Source organism: Rhinoderma darwinii, chromosome 2 (genome assembly GCF_050947455.1).
Source record: "Rhinoderma darwinii isolate aRhiDar2 chromosome 2, aRhiDar2.hap1, whole genome shotgun sequence".
Classification (NCBI taxonomy): Eukaryota; Metazoa; Chordata; class Amphibia; order Anura; family Rhinodermatidae; genus Rhinoderma; species Rhinoderma darwinii.
The window spans coordinates 424,136,527-424,158,028 of NC_134688.1; the positions used below are offsets into that span (position 1 = coordinate 424,136,527).

General features: G+C 41.4%; 1 protein-coding gene across 7 annotated transcripts in view; it reads right to left on the reverse strand.

Annotated features, from left to right (window-relative positions):
• Window positions 1-21,502, reverse strand: part of MYO18A (myosin XVIIIA) — a 311,527-nt gene that overhangs the window by 157,994 nt on the left and 132,031 nt on the right. For 3 of the 7 annotated variants that reach the window (XM_075854304.1, XM_075854303.1, XM_075854298.1), the window contains exons 4-6: window positions 8,390-8,477; window positions 4,923-5,029; window positions 4,198-4,374 (exon numbers count right to left, since the gene is read on the reverse strand). In XM_075854304.1, coding sequence (XP_075710419.1) covers window positions 4,198-4,374; window positions 4,923-5,029; window positions 8,390-8,477 — 372 coding nt within the window. Of the gene's footprint in view, window positions 1-4,197; window positions 4,375-4,922; window positions 5,030-8,389; window positions 8,478-10,852; window positions 10,922-13,343; window positions 13,479-21,502 lie in introns of all 7 variants that reach the window. The other 4 variants (XM_075854300.1, XM_075854297.1, XM_075854301.1 and 1 more) reach the window with 2 other exon arrangements.

Here is a 21,502-nt window from a genome sequence, read left to right on the forward strand (position 1 = left end):
AGACATATCAAATCAAAATTGACCAACAACCCCATCAGGAGGGCCAGCCACTGATGTGTGACCTGTAAAGCCTCCATATCAACCTGCTAAAGACACAGAGAATGACAAATCCTCACACATTTATTTTACGGCACCTGCTTGAATGATCACAGCGCTGCATATGTGGTATATCTACAGTTGTACTGTATTATGCCACGTGCGTAATGTATGGAAGCATGGAGAACTAAAGTACAAGATGGCATGGAGGCGTCAGAGCTTTATAGCAAAACTGAAATACTATTTATTTTATACGTATGTTTTTGGAGACGCATGGCCACGGTGATGGGCTAAACAAAAACAAGCTCCTCATGTCCACAGATCCTATGGAATGTGCAGGGGTTGCCTCTATATTATTCCGTAACCACCAAATTATATATGTAGCAAAAGCAAAATGGATCGTAAGATACAAATATAACCAGTACTTGATATACTACCATTTTATTATTGATGAAGAGTACGGGGAACAATACAGTTGTGACAATGTGTCAGGCACTGGAAACATACCCAGCATGCAGCAGAACTCATTATGGCAGACATCATGCGTCTGACACAAAACACTTTCCTGGGTGAAAACTCCATTTTCTCAGCGCTCAGTACAGATGCTACCACAGTTGGGGGGGAATTATGCAAATTATTAGACATGAGGGAAAGTAATGAGAACAGCACATTGCATCTCTCTGACAGGAAGCCCAAGAAATAGTGCGAAGCAGGATTTGTTTTTAAAACCCTAAATGCTTTTTTAATTCCAATGCTGGGATCAATGTCAAAAGGCCACGTTCAGAATTGGTGGAATTGCAGCAGATTTTCCAGGGCAGATTCCACACTGAAAATCCGCTGCAGTTTACAGCACAATACATCTGGATGGGGTTTTTGGCGTGATAATCAGAGCATGCTGTGATGCAGTCGATTTTCACCGCAGATTTCACCATTTGTAATGCATAGGGGCAGATTTGCAGCAGATCTTACACGGATTCACTGCAAATTCGGTGCTGGGAATAATCCTCTACACATAGACTTACCTTTACGGTGAGTTCATACTGCAAATCTACAACAAATCCACGTCTTACATGTTGCATAGCAAAAGGCGAAATCCGCAGTGAAAATCTGAAGCAACATAAATCGGCATGGAGCGAATTTTAGAAAAATCTGCTAGCGTGAATAGGATTTTGACAATTCCATTCACATATATTTTAGTCTAATATGTTGTGGATTTTCAGTGTGGATCAGCCATGTCTGAATGTGGCCATGAGGTATAATTATACTTTAAACACTGGTAAAATATGTATAATATCATTTCATTAACTTTTGAGCCTTGTTGGTCTAAAAACCTGTTGGTTGTTTTACTGCAGTCTGGCTGTGTAGTCTGGACTGCCCCTAAATGCTTTCTAACAACTGAAAAGGGGCGGTCCAGTCAACAATGCCTGACTGTTGGCCGGCAAGCAACACATTGTTTTTATTATTACTTATTTCAAAGGACTGCCCAGAAGAGGAGGCTGCAAATGATAAGGAAAAAGCCAAAAGCAAGATCATGAAAGCAGGTTACAAATTTCTTTACTTTTAGATTATTTTTGTTTGCACTAGAGGTTTTCAGATTTATGTGGCGATTTAGGTCAGAGCAAAAAAAAAAAAAGGTCAGCAGCACTCCACTTTATGGCTATATATTAGAGGCCAGATGCCAAGTAACAATAAGTCCTGGTTCAACAGACCGTAAATACTGAAATGGAATAGATCGCAGCACTAATAAGTGAATAAAGGACTATATTTCCAAATGGAGGTGCTGCAATCTATTCCATTTTGGTACTCAGTTCAGAGATGAAGAATGGGGCTGGTTACCGACCATTAAGTTTGCAATGCCCTTTGTCCAATAAATGAATCTTGGCAGGTGTAAGCTAATTTATAGAACTTTACCCATATTCATAAACCATTTGTGGAAATGGCACATGTCCGATAAAATCGGCGCGATTTTCACCGACAAAAAAAACTGGCAACAAAACTTCGAAGTGCCCCACAGCGCTCTGCCATCTTCTGTCTACAGAATGCTTTTAGTTTATACACATGGATTTCAGATGACCAAACCGACGGCAGATAAGGGCTGATTTTATTAGGGAACTTGTCTGCGACCATAATAAGGAGTAAATGTACCTGCATTAAATAGCGCAGGGGAATTGTTGTTACCATGGAAACCCGGAACACATTAAACACGGGAAAGGGAAAAGTACTGACAGGAAGTGAATGACCCGGGCCGCCCTGATGCATCTTACTTCAGAGCAAACATAATAAAGACTGGGGAGATTGATGTCCGTGGGGGGAAAAATAAGGGGTCTCTGCTGCTGGAAATGAAGGGTAATTTGAGTGCAAAACGGCATCCCCTGAGGCCTACTACTGTATTTCATAAAGAGCAAATGGAAAGGACAACAGGACACGGCTTCAGATATAAGTGTCCATCAAAGGCGGCTGTGACCAATCCTGCTGGCGAGCTAGTCTTAGAAATAATACCTGAAGAATAGCGTCTGGCATAAAAAGCTAAGAAATCTCTTATTAGAACGTATTGTGTCGCGGAGTCACCACAAAAAAAGGAGTCGTGCTTCTCACCAAGGAAAACAGGATCAAACAGGTTACAATAAGACCCATCGAAATCTTACTGGGTTGTCCCCACACACATTAGATGGTCATGGATTGTGTCGATTTTAATAAAAAAAAGTGCTGAATTGGCTTAAAAATGGCAAATAGTTGCTCAAATCTGCATAACCACATTAATGCTATGTTCACACAGAGTTTTTTTTACAAGATTTTTGACGCGGAAACCGCGCCGCAAAACTCGTCAAAAACGGCCCTAAAATGCCTCCCATTGATTTCAATGGGAGACGGGGGCGATTTTCTCCCTATCTTCGGGCGTTTACGCCTCTGACTACCCATTGATTTCAATGGGAGGCAGAGAAAGCGTATTTCACTACGTTTTATGCCCGCGGGCGAAAAACGCAGCGAAAATCGGCGTGCAGGGAGAGGAAAATCTGCCTCATACTTCCAAACGGAAGCAGAGTATTCCTGGCAACCAGAACAACGGTCAGACGTGACCTGTAGGAACGGCGGCCGGATGAGATGGATTTCAGTAGAATCTCGTCACTTAACTGGAAACATCTGTACATTCTTATACAGAATTTTATTCCCATTTCTGAATGTGAATTTGGAGTTATGAGTTGGAGGTATCAGATCATTTAACATGAGAAACATGGTTTAATGGAGGCATATTATTACTCAAAGAAGGTACTTGGGGGACAAAGTTCACTATTTAATACAATATGGGTACATTGTGTGTATTGTAAGAATATACTTTTTTGTAATAATACTACATTTAAAACCCATATAATTCTATTGCGTGCATAGTAACCTAAAAATGTTCTACAGAGTGTCAAATGAAATGAAAGTGTACTGTTATATATCACAATCATACCACATTACAGTATTCAGCAGAAACTTATTGCTGCTGACATGTGGTCATGTGTGGGCAAAAAAACAATTTCCAGAACTGCATGAAATAATTTCCTTATATCAAAAATCATAGTGAATTTCAGTCTTTAGTTGCCTAACAAAGACATTGATGCTGGTTAAAAACCGAAAAACCATAATAATAATAAATCCTTCTTGCTGAAGCATGGCTAGCCATGTTCCTTACTCATCAATGACTGGAGACTGGAGATATTTTATTAAAATAGTTTGTAGTAAGGAAAGAACACATTGTTACAGCCACAGTAAAGTATGACATACAATTTAGATACCATTTACAGATTTCTAGCTTGTTTAAAGCACATACAAAAAAAATGTGATAGTAAAAAAAAAAAGAAAAAACATATTGGGGCAGATTTATTAATTCGGTCTTAAATTAAGACATGGTAAACTAGCCCAGGTAGGCAAAAACTGTGCCAAATTAATCACAGAGGCATGCGCTGTATGGTAAATTTGGTAAATATTGGTAGACACTTTTTCCTTATGCCACCCCATTGCTGGCATACTTTACCCTTAATATATCTGGTACATTTTAAGACTCTTCTTACCCACACCCCTTTTCCTAGACGCTATCGAGTGTAAAAAGTGTCTAAAACACATAATACATTTTGTGCATTCCATGTCCACCAGATAAAATGCAAAACTCGGTCATACCTTCTCAGAATATATAGAAGGAGAGCTCATGGGATTCATGATAACCATAGCTGGTCCAGCAAATGTGTGGAGTAAGTTCCCTCCAAATCGTTGCCGCAGTGTATGCAGTACACTGGCTTCATTCAGATAAACCAGGGAGGCCAAGTCTTCCACTCGATCATGAGACGGAGGGTTCGCCTAAGGAAAAGGACATACAAAACGAGTTCAGTCATTTCAACGGAGCATCATACACCTCCAAACTGAAATGGTCCAAGATAGAGTTAGTCGGAATCACCTCAGATTTAATGAACGGTTCACTAAATAGTCCATATCTTGTGTGAATTTATTCTATTTCATCCCAAGTCAGAGGACATTACTATTGTAGTCCCGGGGCACATCAAACAAACAGATACTTATATTATTGTCCTCTTCACTGCCATCTTACAATGAACTTGTCCTTTATAATAAAAGAAAGCACTCTATCCATAAACCCGTATCTGTGTATAAACACATCTGCCAGTAAGATGCCGCTGTGCCTGTGTAAACAATTAATGCCGCTGTGCCTGTGTAAACAATTAATGCCGCTGTGCCTGTGTAAACAATTAATGCCGCTGTGCCTGTGTAAACAATTAAGGAGCGCCGCACCATTTCCTTCCCCCATACGCACAGATCAAATATTAATCCTGAGGAAGAACCTAACGGGACCTCAGAAGGGAACCTCCTTAACAAGTATACAGAGAACTCACTTTTTCCACATCATCCTCATCCACGTCCAGTATTGTCCCATCATTCTCCAGTCGAATTTTCACTTTTCCTTCAGGTAGATTGCTGTTTTCTGCATTCAGCTTATTCGCTGTTCAAAGTAGAAGCAAATAACAGTGTTAATACCAGCAGCAAAGATTTCTAGAAGGAATAGGACAAAGCAGTTGTTGTCCATATTGGGCAAGGGTCCCCTAATAATAAGCTGATCACAGGAGATCAGTTGTAATACAAAGGAACCCTACTATTTGCATTAAGAGGTAATACAGTTCCATATTTACTGTAATAGATTGGATAAAACTGCCACAGTAATGTAATGTAGACACGTATATAGACTTAGGCCCCATACACACGACAGTATTTTCATCGATCCTGAAATACTGACCGTAAATACGGATCAGTAAGCATCCGTATATACAGATCCTTGCAAAAAGAGGGAGATTGCAAATTATGTCATCAACATGTTGCCTAGCAATGCTTCCGTAAATACGGGCAGTTTACAGATGCACATCAGAAGCCATCCGTATTTACGGAAGCTCCCATAGACTTCTATGGGAGAGTCTTTGCCGTAATTACTGACAAGAATAGGACAGGTTGTATAATTTTTTCAGCACAGACACACATCAGTAAATATACTGAAAGGTGTCCGTGGCCAATAGAAATGAATGGTTCCGTAATTACGGATGAAAAATACTGTCATGTACATGGAGCCTTTACCTGTTGAAGTATTTCACAGGCTGCTGTTCCGTTCCGGACCGCCGTTGGGTCACGTGATCTTTAGTCTGACCCCGTGTATCCTATAGCGTCTGCAGTAGGGACCGATCGTCCGGGTCTTCATGCAAGTCTATGAGAGCCTTGATGTGAGTCTGATAAACTAGCATTAAGAGACCGACATTCGGTTTCTACAGTAGACGCTAAAGGATTTAGTTTGTCACAATATGCATCACGTGACCCGATGGCGACCTGGAATGGAGCAGCATCCCGTGAAATAGAGCACCAGGTAAGTCCATACACATGTCCACATTACATGCTGGTAAGTGTAAAGCGCCACAATTACATAATACATATTTCATCCAGTGCTTTGTATTTATACACATTCATTTAGTGCAGCTCTCAATGTTTAACGTCACGGAGATGGGACATGAATCTTATTCATATGAATGGCCAGGGAGGGAACCTTCAGCAGCTTGATGACATTTCTGTCAAGACTCATTAGGGATCAGAACAGAAAACGAGATTCAAAACATCTGACAATAAAAACGCCATTTCAAGTGGTTATTATTATCACAGTATAAACTTGGTTATTCATAGTACTATCCCTGCTTTACAGTCATTGCTGTGGAAAGAGTCTGGAAGATCATCCTAATACGTCCAGTGAAAAAAAATGAGTTTCCCCAGATGATCCCATATTTGCACCATATTGTCCAAGCCATGCCTGAGAGAGGGGTTCAAAATAATAGTACACAGGGATGCAGACCCACCATCAGAAATATCTGGGCCCCATGGTCAGGGCCTATGAACTCCCTATTATGGTCATCAGCCTCCATCTTGTACTTTGTGGCATACATTATATGGGCATCGGATGAAGGCTTCTCAAGCACCGTGACCCATTGATTTTGACATGAAGAAAAATGTAATCTTTATGCAGCCTCCCACGACCATACCATAAGTCCATGGGGGAGGGGAAACAAAATACTAATTAATTAGAGTCTATACATTTACGTAAAGTGAGGAGCACCATGGTGGGAACCATGTTTGCCCATTGTTACCTACTTGCCCCCTTGCCAATTTCTTCTATATTTGCCTATTTATTACACTTGAATGTTTCAGATCATTAAACTACTTTTAACAACTTGCCGCCTAAGCCATTTATCAGTTTTCCACAGCACCATTTATTGTACCATATAGTGTACTGGGAAACTGAAAAAAGATTCTGTCAAGTGGAATGGGAAAAAAAATAACAGTGATTCCGCCGTTTTTTGGGTTACGTTTTTACGACATTCATCATATGGTAAAAACAATATATTAACCGTTTTACTACTTTTACAATTAAAAAATGAATGGTTTCAAAACACGCTTGTCGTCATATTCTGAGAACCATAAGTTTCATTTAGCCGTCGATTGAGCAGTGTGAGGCCTTGTTTTTTGCACGGCGAGCTGTAGTTTTTTTGGGTACATACAACTTCTTGATCACTTCTTATTACATTTTTTGTCAGCTGAGAACCAAAAAAAATAATAATAATTCTTCACCAAATAATGCAATTAAATTATGTTATATTGTAATAGTTCAGACTTTTATGGCTACGGTAATACGAATTATGTTTATTTTATGGGGGGCACTGTTCTGTCGGAGGAGGCCGCCCCCTCTTTCTAACGGCTTAGATGTCATGGTCGCTATTGGTCACAGAGGTCGAAAAGTTAAGGTTTTGGAGTGTCTGAGTCAAAGCTCTGACTTGAACACCATTAAGATGCTGTGGCAAAACATTAATCGGACAGTCCATGCTCAAAAACCCTCCATTGTAGTCAAATTAAAACTATTCTGTAAAGAAGAGTGGGCCAAAATTCCTCCACAGTGATGTAAAAGACTCATCATAGGTTGTGGGAAACGTTTGATTGCAGTTGTTACTGCCAAGGGAGGCCCAACCAGTTATTAAGTTTAGGGGGAACAACTTTATCACATGTGTTATAGGTTTTAATAAATGGAATGATCATTTAAAAGCTGCATTCAGTGTTTACTCGTGTTGTCTGGATTTTATATTAAAATTAGTTGTATGATGTGAAACATTTACATGAGACAAATTAGCAAAAATAGAACAAATCGGATGAGGGACAAATACTTCACAGCACAGAATTAAATATGGCCCTTTCATTTCATAAAAGAGAAACGACATAGATTCCATGCAGAGAATATAGGGTTGGTGGCAGTCAACAGGGGAGTTTGCGCCCCTTATTGGCCTGGGCCTCTGATCGCAGTACTACCTATACTGCCCTGATGGTGGTCCCGGCCTGGATGATTATAAAAACAGAAGACTTGTCTTACCTTCCGTTTCATTACTAAGTGGCAGGTAGGCATGGAAGGGTTTATTGCAAACATGACGATTGGTTTATATTTTAAAGATAAGTAAACCAAGCAGGTTTAAGCACTGGGGACAAGTAGGTTATGTAAAAAGAACATTCGATAACCCAAAAGGTGACCAAAAGCAATAATACAGACAATTAGTCCGCCTTTGAGAAGTAGAGCCTTCCTTACAAGTAGAACTTGATTTTACACAAGGACTCTCCAAAACGTTAATATCTTCAGTAAGATCCCTGTTCTCTTTTCTCATAGATAAAGGTCTACAATAAACCTTTATTGTGACATTGACATCAGTAAAGCAAAGTGGGCTTTAGTTTGGAAGTGTTTTTACTAAAAACAATTATGGTCAACTTGTGTGTGTAAAAGTCCGTAACATACCCAGGGAGAATCCATCTTTGTGAACCAGCCACACTTTTTCAGTCTCATACCAGTTCTGCTCTGCAGAGATCTGCTCCTCTGTCTTCGCCTATAAAAAGACAAAACACATTAAGATTGGTTTACACCGCATAGGTGGGCCACCGTGGTGAAGTTGGCTTTTCAGATGTGATCCAGCTGGGTCAAAACATGACAGGGGGGAAGAAAAACTATTAAAAAGACAAGCCAAGGACAACAGGCCTTGTATAGAAGAATTACATCGAACACATCACAATTTCTGAAACAAACATCACTGCACACAAAACCACAAAAACAAAGCTTCTACGAGACAATAAGCACCATAGTGTGAGTTTGTGCAACTTATTTTATTGATGTAGAATAAAGGCCTTTTTACACCAGCCAATTATCGGGCAAACGATCGACCACAGAACGCTCGTTCCCGATTATTGCTCCGTGCAAACAGGGCAATGATCAGCCGATGAACAAGCAAACGCTCGTTCATCGGCAGATTGTATTGTTTGCTCTGCAAGAAATATTATCATCGTCGGCAGCACATCTCACTGTGTAAACAGGGAGATGTGCTACAGACATGATAGAAATGTATTGGGACTAACGATCATAGTGACCATCGCTCGCCCCCATTCATAATCAATCATTTCTCCTTGTGAAAGTAGCAAACGATCTCGTTGATCGGCGCTCATTTACACGACCCATGTCGGAGAACCCTAACACATTGCAGCAATCAAAGGTCGGGCAGTAGGAGAAAACCATTGTGTTCCTAATTGTGGTAACAAGTTGCAATATACCCACATTATAAATGACTTGCATGGCCCCAGTAAGCATGTGGACATTGATGTGGACACTTATAACCCATAATCTTGCCATGACAAATTGTCACGAGGATGCTACAGAACAGTTCTTTTATTATAGTTACAAGGACCTATATCACCCAAGTGAAAATGATCCTATAGAAACGCTAATGCCAAACAAAACTTGAAACCAGGAGCAGAGGGGACATCATGTGATAGCGTCTATTAAAACAAGAAAGAAAAAAAAAGGTGAGAAAATCACACGAGATTGGAAAACAATCGCATGACAGCAGGTGGTCTGGAAATGAAGAAAACATTTCCTTCATTCTGTTGGGAATTTCAGTAACGCTCTAGTGGTAGGAAGAAGAGCGCTTACCATGTGGAATGTCAGCACAACTGGTTGGTCATATCCATATAATTTTACTTTATTTATAATTTAAGATTAAGAATATCTGAAACCATTAGTCAAGTCTATTATCTATCACAATAGAGCCATTCTAGAAAGGGGGCATTAAGTTATTAGAGTATACAGGTTTTAAAGATATTAGCAGAAATAGACATTTTAGGAATATTTTATTCAACTAAAAGGGGTTGTCCAGTACTGAACAACTGATGACCTATCATCCGTATATCACCGGTGCGGGTCTGACACCCGGACCCCGCTCCGTTAAGCCGCTCCGGCTTCCTCCGGGCACCGGATGTTATGGTCCATTATGCCATATACGGAGCCAGAAGCAGTTGGCTCCGTACATAGCATAGCAGCCGTGCTGCAGAACTGCAACTCTGCTCCTATACGCTTGAATAGGAGCAGAGCTGCAGTAATGCCGCTATTCAGTGGCCGGAGCCAACTGCTTCCAACATGTACATCCAGTGCTCCAAGGCTTAACGTTGCGGGGTCCGGGTGTTGGACCCTCACAGATCATGTACTTATTTCCTATCCGGTGGATAGGTCATCAGTTGTCCAGTAGTGGACAAACCTTTTAAACAACACATTTGCATTGTGCTTTGATTCTACAAGGCAATTTTCATTCTGGAGCAAGTACAGATATGGTTTTGAGATGGAACAGTTTTGGTCCCATTCTAAGCGCTGAGTAGCATGAAAATATGACCGGAATATCAGAAGAGGTGGAAAATGAGGGGGAACAATGTGGAATCGACCTGCTATCATGGATTGGATATCTTTAAAGAAACACTCCAGTGTTTTGTTTTTTTATTGTGACCCCTGTTTGTAAAGTACACCCAGTAAAAGTTAGGGCAGGTCATCCTTTTACCGGGTACTTTGTAAATATCCCAGTCGCAATTATGTCACTTGACCGGCTGATTCCACAGCATCTGCTGTGGGGACCGGAAGTCCCTTTTTTACTAGCACATATGAGAGCTCATAGGAATGAATAGTGAGAGGGACTTCCGGTCCACACAGCAGACGCTGTAGGAATCAGCCGGTCACAGTGCGGACACGTCACATAATTACGACCGGGATATTTCTGCAACAAAGCACCGGGTATGAGGCTAACCTGCTCAACCTTTTACTGGGTGTACTTTATAAACGGGGGCCACAATAAGAAGAAAAAAAACAAAACCACTAGCGTGTCTCTTTAAGGGAAGAAACAAACCACACACAAAAAAAAAGCAACATCACAGCATATCACCAGCCAACCTGAGGCAGAGCAGTGGGCGAGCTCAGAGACAAAGCGGAGGCTTCTTCAGTGGCACCCTGAGAGGCCGACTGGTGGGAAGGAGGAAAGCAAGGTCTAGTTAATGGCTACTGTATGGCCAGGCATGGAATCAGAGACGACATTTATAATCTATTACACCTCCCACATATCTGACTGAGTTAGCAAAATATTAACTATGTGATGATGCCTCATAAACAGCCGACAAGTATAGCAATGATATGAGAGCGTGCTCCAATGGAAAGTGTGCCCCAAAATAAACAAGTGAATGTAATGGATCAAGTTGATAACATTAAGGGTTAATAGCCAGAGAATGCAGAGATGGGATATTAGGCCATATACAAAAATCTCATTTTACACATGATTCTCACTACTGGAAAATGGGAGCAAAGCCCATAGAGAGGAAGAACGGCTTTTATTTTCCTCACCTTTCTGGGATAGTTTCATTAAAAAATGATGTGTGAACGCCACCGCAAAACCACACATTCCATTTCATGTGTAGTTATCACCCTCTTCCCATTGCTTTCTGTTATAGACTCTTCCAAAACCTGCTCCAACAGCTGAAGACGTTAAAGTGCAGGTCCAACATCAAGATCAGTAAGGCTGCGGCTAGACCACGACTTTTGTTTTGTAGTGAGCGATAAATCGCTGTCTATAAGACTACATTAGTATTAATAAAGTATTTATCTCATTAGAAATATATCGCTGTGATAATTCGCTGTCCACAGGAATGCATGGAGTAGAATAGCTTGAAAATCGCTCCTGACCAGTCTTTCTTCCGCTCTGAAGTTCCATCATGAAATAAGTGAAAATAAACAGTTAGCGAATCTCTTGATTGGAGTGATTCTGAAGAGATTTTAAAGCTGCTCAATGTATTCGTATGGACAGCGATTTATCACTCACTACAAAACAAAAGTCTAGGTCCAGCCCCAGCCTTCGAGTATTTCCTGTGCCGACTCCTAAATGAACAGTTTATCAGATGTGACGTTGCATGTCCAGCACAGTCATCAGCTGTAGAATAGTAGATCAATGGGTGATTCCCAGAACCGTTCTGTTCAGGTAAGTGAAACCTTGTGGGCATGTGAAGCTCCATAAATCTGGCCAAAAGCGGAGTCAGAATACGAATTTCATCCTCAAAGGACTACAGCTACAGGGACTGTTTTTTTCCATAGCACATCGACACGCAAGGAAGGATTGATACATTTATAGCATTACAGAGTATCTCTTGAATATACTTTATATAATCCCAGGAAACTTTAAAATTGTATTCAGCCATTGAAGAGGGTTCGAGAGAGGCATCCATCAATGGGAAGGTTGGGCAGAAGGTCTAAGGCCCCATGCACACGACCGTAGATTTCGTCCATAATTACGGACCCATTCATTTCTATGGCCGACGGACACCTTCCCGTATATTTTTAAAAGGAACTTTGAGGAAGATTTATCATACGCCAGCCTTAATAAACAATTTGTTGGAGTAAGATGTGACCTATTTATTAAAAGGCGAACGCCATGCTCCATCCATTCCCTCCTTTCCACTGGACCTAAAATAAAAAATAAGCATACTCACCTCACCGCTCCTTCCCTCCAAATCTCCACCGGCTCCCTCAGCATGCTGCAGCTCATACAAAGCCTTGATAGCCAGCAGCGTAATTCCTTATATGCAACACAGAACTCAACGCCATCAATGCTACGTCACATACAACGTCCTGACTCTACCCAGCGTCAGTACGTTGAATGAGTCGCAACATGCTGAGGAATTCGAAGGGGACCCGGAGAGGAGAAGAGGAGTGCTGAGTGGTTAGAATACTTTTTTTTAATTTTAATTGTCCAATGGGTAATGGGTGATAGTCCGATGGGAAAGGGGGGGGTAGTTTGATGGGAAAGGTAGGGCAAGGTGCGGGGCTCTATCTTGCCACGCCGCACAGAGTGAAATCTATGCCAGCTAGGACCGGACGTAGATTTCTGATATCATTTATGCCAGTTATCTGGTATAAATTAGAATACATTTGTTGGGCCACTGTGGCACTGCCCCTTTGGGGAAGCCATGCCCCTATCAACAAAAGAGCGGAGGACAGAGTAAAATGGCCAAAAGTCACAATGCAAATGAAGCCCCTTTGCGACTTTTCTATGCCAGAGAACTGGCGTAGAAAGGTTGATAGATCCCCCCCTTTGATTGCAACTACTGTACATGAAGCACAGATTTCCAGAGCTCATAATCTATGAAAGAACAGCATATTAGGTTAGCATCAGGTGAGCATGCACGAACATAACCAGGGAGGGGGTCATTTAAGAGCAAAACAGAAATGCTATGGCCACCAGCTAATGCTTCCGATGCCTAGGACAACTTTTTTGCAAATCATGCCAGGAAGTGTAGGACAGTACATGCAGAACATCCATCTGGTGTTATGTTGTACACATGCACAGGGAGATGTGTGGGGTTAGTGATGCAGGAAGGAGATGTGAATAGAGCCTTACACTCCAGCATGACACACGCGCACAGACACCAGCCCAGATGTGGATAGAAGACGAGGCTGGGTTGGCAGAGAGATCCTGTGTGCAGGGGTACAGTACCTGGCTCAGTGGAGAAGAAGTAGAGGCTGCTGGTTCCAGCTATAGCAGCAAGAAAATGAAAGAGCAGAAACGATCAATGAAAGTGGCAGACACCTACAGAGCAGAAATCACTGGCGATCAAGAGAGACTAACAGTGCAGTCATTCAGAAAACGGCATGATACAAGTATATGACGCTTGTCTCCATTTATATGAACATAAAGCATTTTGTATATTAAAGGTGATTACAGCAGAAGACAATCCAGCCAAGGTCTATACAAACATCTTATATGAAGCCAGGCGCGTCAATGTTAAATCAAGTACGCATGACAAAATGTACGTCATCTCCTCCATGGAGGAACAAGTTGTTAGTAGGAAGCTGAATGGACAACTTTCAGGTATTTGTGTATCCCTGAGATTTAAACATTGTACATTTTTAGAGATACAATGAATTTGTTGTATGGACCATGAAAAAAAAATAATTAGACACCATCAGACACCAAGAATTATTGGAACAGTATGGACTGCATGCAAACTCAGTCCTGACTTTCCAGAACACAATACAATCAGGCAGATTTACTAATACGGTCTTAAAGGGGTTGCCCAGGTTGTGGGCTGTTTTTTATACGAATGACCTACCCACAGGATAGGTCATCGGTATAGGAACAGTGGGGGTCTGACAACCGGACCCTGCACCGATCAGCTGTTCTGCTGCCTCGGTGCAGCCAGAAGCGGTGCAGTGATTGGTGCCGGAAGCAGATGGCTCCGACCACTGTATAGCAGCTGCGCCGGGTTACTGCAGCACTGCTTCTATTCTCTTAGAGTAGAGCTGCAGTACTACAGTTAGGCCGCTATACTGTGACCAGAGCCAAATTTATTACAGTGGCTCATGATGTATGATAAATATGACGGACGCACATTTAGAAACTTCTGTTAGTCTAACTCCATACCACCTATTGGCACCTTAAACCATGCCCATTTTCCGCTAAACCACGCCCCTTGCTAGGCGAACATTTATTTTTTGCTGCATTTCATTGATAAATTTGTGTCGAATGATTTGCGCCAAAAAGAAGGTGCAACTTAGGCCAAAATTCTGGTGCGACATCAATAGTAAATCTGCTCCAATGTGAAAGCCCAGATACTGACCACAGATACCGGACACTCAAAACGTGTTCTGCTCAAACATCATCAGGTCAACCAGGAGCTTTAGTGACATTAGTACGGCCACTGGTAAGCTGCACTTTTACCGCAGTGGATCACGCACTGACCCAAAAAACACATGCAAGAACAGAAGTCATTTCAAATACAGAAAACATATTTTTGCACCTTTCTGCTGTTTTCTCCATTAAAATCAATAAGCTCACAATAAAAAAACCGCATGCGGTGTTCAAATAAATTTCTAATATGCCGTTTTAACCGTACTTCAATACATCCCTTAGTCAGTAGCATGCCCTGACGATACGCTGATCACGGAACCCATTAAAAAGTCAATGGGTTCCGTAGCCTGCTGGTGGTGTCAGTTGTGCTACAGGACCGCGCTTCCGGTATTTTTGTTGTTCTGCCCCTCAAAGAGCAGAACAACAGAAAGCCGAACGCAGGTGTGAACCCAGCCTTACACAGTTCTCATTAATGGGTTGGCTGTGCAATTCATGGAAGAGCCGGATACCCGAGAGCAAAATTTTAGCCGGTCTCCACTCTGATAATGATCCTAAATGAGGGACCCCCCTATATCAACTAATAGGTTATATGAAAAGTGGTTTTCTAAACAAGAAAATCTCTTTCAAAACTGAAGCAGGGGCTAAAAAAACGCACAAGACACCAACACATTGTTTTTACAATCCAAGTATATACTATTCAGCACACTAGCGACAACTCCCTGATGTTCCTAAAAGAAACTGTGAAAATTGATCTTTTTGCCTAGTCATTATAACAAACTCTACCTAGAAAACTTGACGACAGCGACATCACAAATACTTTGTTTATTCAGATAAAAACCCCATTAGGTATGCCATAGTGGGCCGCAGACTCAACTAAGGTAGTTAACCAACAATGATCCCCCATTTATATGTTCTCCTTCTATCAGTTGTCCATATATATTACATTTCCATTGAGATGTAAGTTACTACCACACACACCACCAAGTGGAAAGTAAATTGGAATCAGTCGGGTATAAGGCACCCTGCACACGGGACGGAAATGCTGCGGATTTCTATACATTATTACTATCAGGCAAATAAGCTAAACAAAAGCTACAGGCAGAAGCTGGAACACAGAGCTGTCCGAGCACAAAGAAACATGGAGTAACCTAAAAACAAAAACTTTATTTACAGATGCCATGAAGATCCTCTCCAGACGTTTCTGGGCTTCCTCTGGTGGGGTCTGCTGGGATACAGGGCTGGTCGCCTAGAGGTCAAATTTGCATTAATTATTTATATATTATTATAGTGATAACATGCCATCTAACAATCATGCATATTAATCAGCAACAAAGGAAAGGAAAAAAAAAAGTAACTACGTATTTGCGCTGATCATACAAAAGTGGAAAAAAACATTAAAAAAAAACAAAAAACACACACCACCAAATTTCTGAATCAAATATTAAATTTTGCATACGTGTAACGTTAGTCAATAGGAATTTCAGTAACGAATGCCATTTTGCTGAGGTTTTATATCAGAGCATAATGTGTTTCTTTGTACAACCTGCTCTCTTTTTTGGTGTGTATATTTTCTCCTTTTGACATCATAAGTGAATGACGCTAAATAATAAATAACACGTACAAAATTGACACATATTATTCCATAGTCTTATAGGAACATGGATATGTCCCATTATTCAGCCAGATCGTGTGCCCACCAAAGGATATACTGGTCCTTAGAGGAGCCAGTGTGACATTGTATGGAGCGGCTGTCAGAGAATACTTAACATTTATATCGGACAAGGATCACGTAACATCACATGATCACTAGACAAACATGAGCTGCTTAGAAGAGGCTACGTATATATACACACACACAAGCTTTAAGTACGACTATAATGTCCTTGATATAGAAACTGCAGTTATAGAATTAGTCAAGAGAACCATGACAATTTATGAGCAGAAATAGTAAGTGACTGCATCAGTGATCCGCAGGTCGAAAACTGTTGTGAAACTACAACTCTCGTCATGCCTGTTAGGAGTTGTAGTTTCATAATGAAGAGTCACAGACCACATGATTACATCATGTAATGGCATAGATCTTCCTCATTCCCTTACGGAGGTCATCTTACTTCGTGAAAGTGGACAAAAAAATAAAAAAATAGTACAAAATAATGCTAAAAAAAAACAAAAACACACTATTTGCACAGCACTTTTGTTTTTTTGAGGATGGGGGAGATGACATGTCACAGCTGAATATAGCGTATAGATCGAGCACGTATGAAGAATCTAATTATATCATCGAAATTCCTTTCCTCTATCCGTCACCACTTTCACCAAAACAAAAGTTGCTTCAATACTGTAAGAGGCTTATTTTAAAAACGGTCACACGTAAAAACGCATGACGTGGCTAATATTTCTGTCGATGAGACCAGTTGGAAAATATTTTATGTGGCAAATTTTAGATCTAAAGGGGGTTTTACACTGGGCGATTATCGTGCAGACAAGCGTTCATATGTAGTTTCTCAATTAGCAGCCGAAGCTCGAACCTGAATGGCCACAAGATACAGACACAGTTTCAAAACTTTTTGAATGTATAAGCCAAAAAAAGGTGTATACATTATAAATGAGCATAAAATGAAAAGGTTAATATTCTTCTTGTGACATCCAAAATAACCTTTAAAAATGTTAATATATGTTAGAGCAAATTGGCACTGCACACTGAACACGTGCTTTGTTAATGTTGGTCATCCACACTGGAAGGAGGCCTTTGTTGGGTTTGTGTTCGTCATGCACACACGTACAATGAGTACCTCAGGTGGAAGTCCTGTAGACGGATTCTGTGGCGTTTTGTTGGACAGATCAGGACTAATAGCTTTAGGGGGCAGATTATCCGGTGTGTCATAGATCTTTGTGTCAGGAGTGGGGGACTTCTCACTTGCTTTTTCAAAAGATGGAGTAGGTGAAACAACCTTCTCAATTGCAGGCTCCACTTTCTTCTCAGGAAGCTTAAATCTATGTCTATGTTCTTTCATTTTACCCCTGGTCATGAGGCTGGTAAGACCCACTGAAATGTCATCCTTCTCTTTCTTAGCCTCGGTTTTCGGCATGGCCGCTGCCTGTGGAATGGAAGACTGTGGCTGACTTTTTGCCTGTCCTTGGGCAGGCACATTTTTGCTTCCTGTATCCTCCTGTGGAATGACTTTTCTAACCATCTTTTTTACCACTTTCACCACTTTCTTTTTGGTACTAGCCTCTTCAGAACCAGTCTCTGTGGTAATGGACTTCTCACTTTTAGCCTTCTGCATGGTGTCAGCGGACTTATCGCCAGGCTGCTTTTCATCACCGTTCTGCACTGCTTCTGGGCTGGTCACTCGCACCCTTTCCGGACTCTTCACCCTAAATGGACTTTGTCTTGGCTCTGGGCTTTTTGCTCTTAATGGGTTTTGAGAGAAAGAATTCCTTGGAGATGATGAATTACTTAAAGACTGCTCTCCCTCATTCTCTGAGTTTTCAGACTATATTTTGAGCATAGAAAGAACGGTAAAAAAAATAAATAAAGAATTTTGTATTCGGTTAAAAAAAATATACGTGTCAGATAAACAGTTATTCTATCATTTACAGGGTTCTGTAAAATTCCCTGCAATCAAGCAGTATCTGGGCTCTCTGGCATGCAATATAATGGGAAGACACAAAAAATAAATTCAACTTTGTTGGGGACCTATAAATAAAGATGTCAGACCTTCTTCCGGTCGACTTCCTCTGGTTAACATCAACACCTATGTAGAGTGGTGTCAAGATTCTCTGTATGTAGAAATACTGCTGGATGACATTACATCTAAGGCTTCGTTCACATATGCGCTAGGGCTATGTTCCAACGTTCCGTCTGAGCTTTCCGTCGGAACGGAGCCCTGACTGACACAAACGGAAACCATAGGATGCAATGCTCCGACGGAACTGAGACCTAGCGCAGATGTGAACAAAGCCTTATAGAGGAAGTACTTCTTTATACAGTTGACCAGGTGGATCATAAACCCAAGGAAGCCGGCAGGTAGAAACTATTTTAGACTTGCACATTGTGAGACCCCAGGTAGGTAAAGTCATTGATGGTAGGAATCTTTGGCCTATGTTTACCGTTTGAAGTTTGCCAAGGTTTGTTACAACGTGAGCAATATACATAGAATATCAATACATATACACTGTTCAGCCGTAACAGTAAAATAGATCGGTCAGCTGAATATGCTGTCCCAGATAAGATCAGCATATTACAGGGGTAGGACCACCATCATATTATCCAAAATGGAGCAAAAAAAAATAAAAAAGATTAGGTAACTGAAGCGATCATCGAATATACCAGACTCATAGTTAGGAGTCCGGTGTATTCATGAGGAGAACGCTCCCTCCGCCTCTGCTCGCCGCCTCACAGTGAGCGACACCTGGCTGCTGGGTGTCTGCATGCACAGCGGTCGGTCAATCACCACAGAGAGGGGGGGCGCTATCCTCATGAATACACGAGACTCTATGGAAACTAACGCTACACCTGACACTATGAGTGGTGACCTGCACAATATTAGGCAGGTTTATTATCATATGGCTCAGTGTATGTATGTATTTATATTTTTTTTACTTTCCCCGACATTGTTATGGTCGCACATTCGTTTACTCTAATTCTCTAATTAGACATTGCTATACAACATTAAGGCCTCATGCACACGACCGTAGTGTTTTTCTGGTCCGCAAATTCCAGGACCGTGTTCCGTGAAATGTCATCCGCAGTTCATCCGTATGTCCTCCGCAGTTCATCCGTATGTAATCCGCAAAATGCGGATAAAAAAAAAAAGCCTAGGTAAAACATGATGACGACAGAACTCATTCCCGGTCGTCGCCTAGCAACACTTCCGCAAATCCGCAAAACTGCGGATGACACACGGAGGTGTATCCGCAATTTCCACGGGCCCATTGACTTCTATTGGCATGTCCGCACCGCATTTGCGGCCCATAATAGGACATGTCCGGAGTTTCTGCGGCACGGATGTGCGGACATGCGGAGACCCGTGAAAACACGGATAGTGTGTATGGGCCCATAGAAATGAATGGGTCCGCAATTCTCCCGTGGATTTGCGGGGGAATTGCGGACGCAAAAACACGGTCGTGTGCATGGGGCCTAAGTCTGGCTGGCAAACCATTATATTCTTTTGAAACCTATTCACTTTTCAACATTCCTTTATAATGGTTAAATCCTACTTTACCGACTAAACCTTTACTATAAAACATCTCGATTACTGTTACAGCTCTAACATATATAACCACAAAGATTATAGACAGTCTGCACCTGCTGTTTGTATTCCCTCCTGCCCATATGTTCCAACACATAAAACAGAAGGGGAAGGTTCACTAAATTTGAATGTCGGTGTGTTCAGTGTTGGCACACACAGAACTGCTGTAAAAGTATAGATCCGATGAGCGTCTGTCCCTATAAAGCTGCAGTAGTATCTGGCACAGAGGAAGAAGACTGCAGTGCAGTGCTGGGAAAGCTCTGCTATACATCCTATACCCAAGAACCTACAAACCGAACCACAAGACCCAAATAGCTGCCTAATAACGTCATCACATATCTGACAGGAGCCACCCACAGCTGTCACTACAATAACGCAGAATGCACTACTTGACCCCGTCATTACCCTTGTTCCATCATCCCTTCCAATATGACCTTCAGTCATACACTATAAATGTGATCTTTACAGAGAGCAGGTCATTATATCACCAGCCCCTTGGTTCTAAAGCGATATAAGCAACATTATTCTAAAACAAAGCCTCCGTACCTTTCAGGGGTTTCGGATGTCCACTGTACAAACATATGCACCCTACTGCGAAGGGTGCGAGAGCTGGTGATCAATAGGAGAGGATAATATAAAGCTTTGTCCAGTTCTTGCTTGTAAAAGGACGGCTCTGCAGTAGCAAAGAGTGGGATGGGAGCTCTGATATAAATCTGCTGACATAATATTTCACAGATCTGTACTGACCCAAGAACTTAAGTTTCTACAGCCCCGACTCAATACTTATCACTGAGCATTCTGTTCTCTGCAGACTAGTTGCTATTTAAAGCGAACCAAGGTCTGAAATCATTCTATATGTATAGCAGCGATTATCCCAGCAGACGTCGCTGGATGTCTCCCAAGTTAACACAACTAGTCTCTGCCGCGTTCACACTGCTATTATCATCATCATCATACTTGTGTCGTTGAACAGATGCATTTCCAGTTATTTTACTAAATGTGCTGTAGAGAAGAAGTGTCTGGTGGTGCACAATGAACACTATTCAAAAACTGATCTACCAGGCCGTGCATTCAGCGGAAATGAATAGGAACCCCAATAGAGGATTGTGAATTGTTAACTCATTGCCATGTGGAGGTTCTTGCCTTGTAGTGCATTCCCTTTCTTGAAGTAGGACAGGGACATGTCTATTGGAGATACATACACACACATACAACACGGACAGCAAGGAAAGGATCTGTGCATACGGTTATATTATTAACTAGGTTGCAGCTTCCTGACACAGGTTACATAAGGAAGATCAGCTCTAGAGCACAAACTGCAGCTCTTACAAATGAAATGCTGATTAAGCAGCTCTATAGTATTATTACTTGGACAGAAAGGCATTTTAAGAACATAATAAACAGACTGAGTGTGATACACAGTAGGATGTCTTCGATCCGGACTGAAAAACCTAGAGGTTGCCCAGGATTAAAAAAAACATGTCTGCTTTAAAAAAATATATATAAATAAAAACAGTGACACACCTATTAATGGGTTGTGACTAGGTTGAGCTGCAATACCACACACCACCTGTGAAAGCTGTGTCACTGCGTTTGGAAGAAGAAAAAAAAAGTTATATATTCTTGGACATCCCTTTAAGGCCTCGTTTACACGTGCATGTGACGCGCGTGCTT